The 3,979-nt window shown below is 56.7% G+C and overlaps 1 protein-coding gene across 1 annotated transcript in view; it reads right to left on the reverse strand.

The window, feature by feature from the left end:
* Positions 1-3,167: 3,167 nt before the first annotated feature.
* The window catches only part of POSPLADRAFT_1158012 (hypothetical protein), a gene marked incomplete at both ends in the record, with an annotated part of 1,263 nt that continues 451 nt past the window's right edge, over positions 3,168-3,979 (reverse strand). Inside the window, one exon of the mRNA XM_024487266.1 lies at positions 3,168-3,923. Coding sequence (XP_024333846.1) covers positions 3,168-3,923 — 756 coding nt within the window. The remainder of the gene's footprint in view (positions 3,924-3,979) is intronic.

The raw sequence follows: 3,979 nt of genomic DNA on the forward strand, positions 1-3,979 counted from the left end.
AGACATCGGATTGATCCACACTTGGATCTCAGGATGGTACCCTTGATGCAGGAAGAAAGGGGAGTGCCCGGTCGCGGAGTGAACTCGGTTGTTCAATGCGAATTCCGCGAGCGGCAATTGCTTCGCCCAATCATCCTGCCTGTGGCTTGTGAAAGCACGCAGGTACTGCTCGATCTCCTGATTCCAGCGCTCAGTCTGGCCGTCTGTCTGAGGATGAAACACTGTAGACAGCGCCGGCTCGATCCCTAGTCCCTTGTACACCGCGTGGAGATACTTCGAAGCGAACTGGGGACCTCGGTCTGATATGACCTTGGCCGGGGCCCCATGATGCTTGAACACATCGCGGATGTACAGGTCTGCCGCACCTTCTGCTGTCAGGGTCTCATGACAGGCTGAGAAGTGGACCTGCTTGGTAAAGCGGTCGGCGGTGACCAGGATCAAGTCGAATCCATCAGACTTTGGCAAGCCAACGATCATATCCGTGGTGATGATCTGCCACGGGCGCTCGGGGATCTCGTTCGGCTTCAGCAGACCCTGAGGCTTGGCTGGGAATGTCTTGGTACGGTTGCACACGTCGCAGGTGCTTACATACTCATTGACGAATTTGGACATCCCAGGCCACCAGTAGTTCCGCGACACGAGCTCAAGGGTTTTGGCACGACCGCCATGACCGGCGATCGGCGAGTCGTGGTGGATTTTGACTATATCCCGCCGGAGCTCCGCATCCTTTGGGACGTACACACATCCGCGGAACAGCAGGAGCCCTTGTTCGGCATTCCACTCCTCAAAACCCCTTTGCAGCCGGGGCGGCCCGAGGTCCTGCACCTTTTCAAGCGCCTCAGCCACTTCCTGATTCATCAACGAACATTCCCTGATGCGCTTCAGAAGCGACTGATCGGCCGTCACCGAGGCATGACCGCGCCTGGCGGAGGCGATGCGGAAGCGCTCCGGCTTGAGAACTACCTGATCGGTGTTATCGTCCTCGTCGCCGATCTGGTGATCTGATCGTCGCGACAGGGCATCAGCCTTTCCATTCGACGTCCCGGCTTTGTGCGTGATGCGGAAGTCGAAGCGAGCCAGGAACAGTGACCATCGCGCTTGACGACGCGTGAGGTGCTGTGACGTGCGCCAGTACTCAAGATTCTTATGATCGGTTACGATCTCGAACTGATTGGGTAGGCCCTCGAGATAGTGGCGCCAGTCGTCCAGTGCTTCGATGATCGCGAGCATCTCCTTATCGTAGATCTCGTAGTTCCGCTGTGCCGGGTCCATCGCATGGGATCTGAAGGCAATAGGATGCCATTTGCCATCGTCCTGCTTCTGCATCAACACGCCGCCAGTGGCATATCCTGAGGCGTCGACCTCAATGTGCGTCTCCCGATTGGGATCGTACAGTGCTAGGACTGGAGTCGTCGCGAAGAGCTGTTTGAGCTCGTCGAAGGCGTGCTGCTCCTCTTCGCCCCAATGCCATGGGTCGTTTCCTGTGAGCCGGTCGAGTGGTCGCGAGATCTTAGCGAAGTCTTTAATGAAACGGCGGTAGAAATTGGAGAACCCCCGGAACTTCTGGACATCCTTTTTGTTCCGGGGTACCGGCCACTCATTAATTCCTTTTAGCTTTGCGGGATCCATCGCTACCTCATCGCCACCGAACACATAGCCGACATAGTCGACCTTGGGAACGTCCCATTCGCATTTCTCAGGCTTCAGGAATAGATCATTATCCTGAAGGCGGCACAGAACCTCACGTGTGACCTTCTCATGCTCCTCTTTATTGGTGGAGAAGATGAGTATATCGTCCAGGTACACAAGGATCTTGCTGCCGACGATGAGATCGTGGAAGATCTCATTCATCATTGCCTGGAAAGTGGCGGGGGAGTTGGTGAGGCCGAAGAACATCACTAGGTGTTCGTATAGCCCCCGGTTAGTCACAAAGGCCGCCTTCCATTCGTCACCGGCCTTGATTCGGACGTTGTTGTATCCCCATCGGACATCGAACTTGGTGAAGAGCGTGGCACCGCAAAGCTTATCTACCATCTCGGCGATCAGCGGCAAAGGGTAGCGGTTTTTAACAGTGATCGCATTCAACCGGCGGTAGTCCTGCACGGGTCGAAGTGTTCCCTCTTTCTTTTTGATGAAGAAGAAAGGGGACGAGATGGGTGACTTCGACTCCCGTATGTAGCCTTTCGCCAACTGCTCTTTTAGGAACTTGTCCAGTTCCTCTTGTTCGTTGTTCGACAGGGGATACACCTTCGAATGGAACGTCGAGTAGCCGGGTACGAGTTCAATTGCATGATCGTAAGGCTTCCTTTCGGGTAACCGTTCTGATGCTTCCTTGGAGAAGACATTCAGGAACTCGTGGTACTGTTTAGGTACCGACTCCTCGGCGGTTTTAACGACCTTCTTCTTGATTTCTTCCTCAGCGAACAGCTGGGAATACATGTGCCCTGCTGCGACGAACAGCTGAGGGGCGCCGGGAAGTGTGATACCTTGCTCCCAGGCCTCGATCAAGTCGGCTTCGCTCCACTCTACCTCCACCGGATCATCTTCGGGTTCGAAGTCCGGGAGCACCTTGCTCCGGCAAGCGCCTATGACCGACCGTTTGGACTTCGGCGAACGCCTGCGCGCCATGGGCCTGACCCCCGTATCACGCGCAGTCGCCGCTTGCTCCATTTGGCCAGCCCTTCTGGCACTGCACGCCTCAGGGCATCGTGATAATTTGAGGGAGCCTTTTTCCCAATCGATGTCAGGGTTGTGCTCGCGCAGCCAGTCCAACCCGACAATCACATCTTCCGGACCGATGTCCGTGACTGTGAACACCGTCTTCTCGACGTGTTCTCCAATGTGCATCTGTAGCACTGCTACCTCCGAGATGCTTCCGTCTTTATTTAGGGTGCCGTCGATATTGTATAGCGGAATCGGCTCTTTTAATTTCCGCGTTTGCACCTTATTCTCTTCAACGAATCGCTTGTTGATAAACTTCGTGGTGGCTCCGCTGTCCACCATAGCGATTATGTCTTTGTGCCGTCTTTTCCCTTGGAGTCGTACTGGGATGTGAAAATGTTGGGACCCCTGGTCCAATTCGTACACCATCGCAGTAGACAATACATTATACTTGTTACAAGATGATACTCGCGGCCCGACGCGTGCGGCACGAAGCGTGGACCGGATCAAAAACCCTCCTCCTTCATCGCCTGATAGTGCTCGAGCTCCTCGCGCATTGACTTCACCTGTGCCATTAAGTCCGCCAGCTCCGATTGCTCGCATTTCGCTGAAGCGGCACTTATACTTGCCGAGGGTGTTGTCGTGACGGGGGCGCTTGTCGCAGCCTGGGTGGAGCCCGAGGCAACCGTAGCCCGCGCGTCGGCGCGTTTTGTGTAAGGCTTGTCCTTACAATTGGGGCACTCGAAGCGTCGGTACCCTTGCTTCCCACAGCCGAAGCATGTGCCGGGGAAGTTGCCTTTTCCGACGGCCGCATTGATGCTGGCCGAAGCTGCGTGCGTCGAGGGTGCACCACTACGTGCCCCGCCGCGCCCTCGACCTCGTGCCGAGAAGAAGTTGTTCAGCTCGGGCCGACGGGCCCGGCTGATGTCGAGGATCTGCTCGACCTCCGTGGCGCGCTTCTCAGCTGCTTGCCACGTGGCAAAGGTCTCGAGCTCGATCTTTCGGTACACGCGGGAGGGGATGCCGCTCAGGTACTTGTCGCGTAGCTCCAGGTCCCCATACCCAGAGCGGTCCGCCGGACCCTTGAACAGCGCGGAGAATTCCGCAGCGGTGCGTTTTTCACGGACCGACTTGTCCGCGCAGAGCTTCGCCAGCTCTACTTGTGCTGCCGCCTCGTCGTCGAGATTTCCGAAGCGGGCCCTGAAGGCGGCGGCAAAGGCCGCTTCGTTTGCGAACGGGGTCGTGGCCCCTTGCACACCCACCTGCACCGATGCGAGCTGGGCAAAGTAGGGAGTGGCCCAGGCGCGGGCATCTCCAT

The sequence above is a fragment of the Postia placenta genome (assembly GCF_002117355.1).
Source record: "Postia placenta MAD-698-R-SB12 unplaced genomic scaffold POSPLAscaffold_20, whole genome shotgun sequence".
In the NCBI taxonomy this organism is placed as follows: domain Eukaryota; kingdom Fungi; phylum Basidiomycota; class Agaricomycetes; order Polyporales; family Adustoporiaceae; genus Rhodonia; species Rhodonia placenta.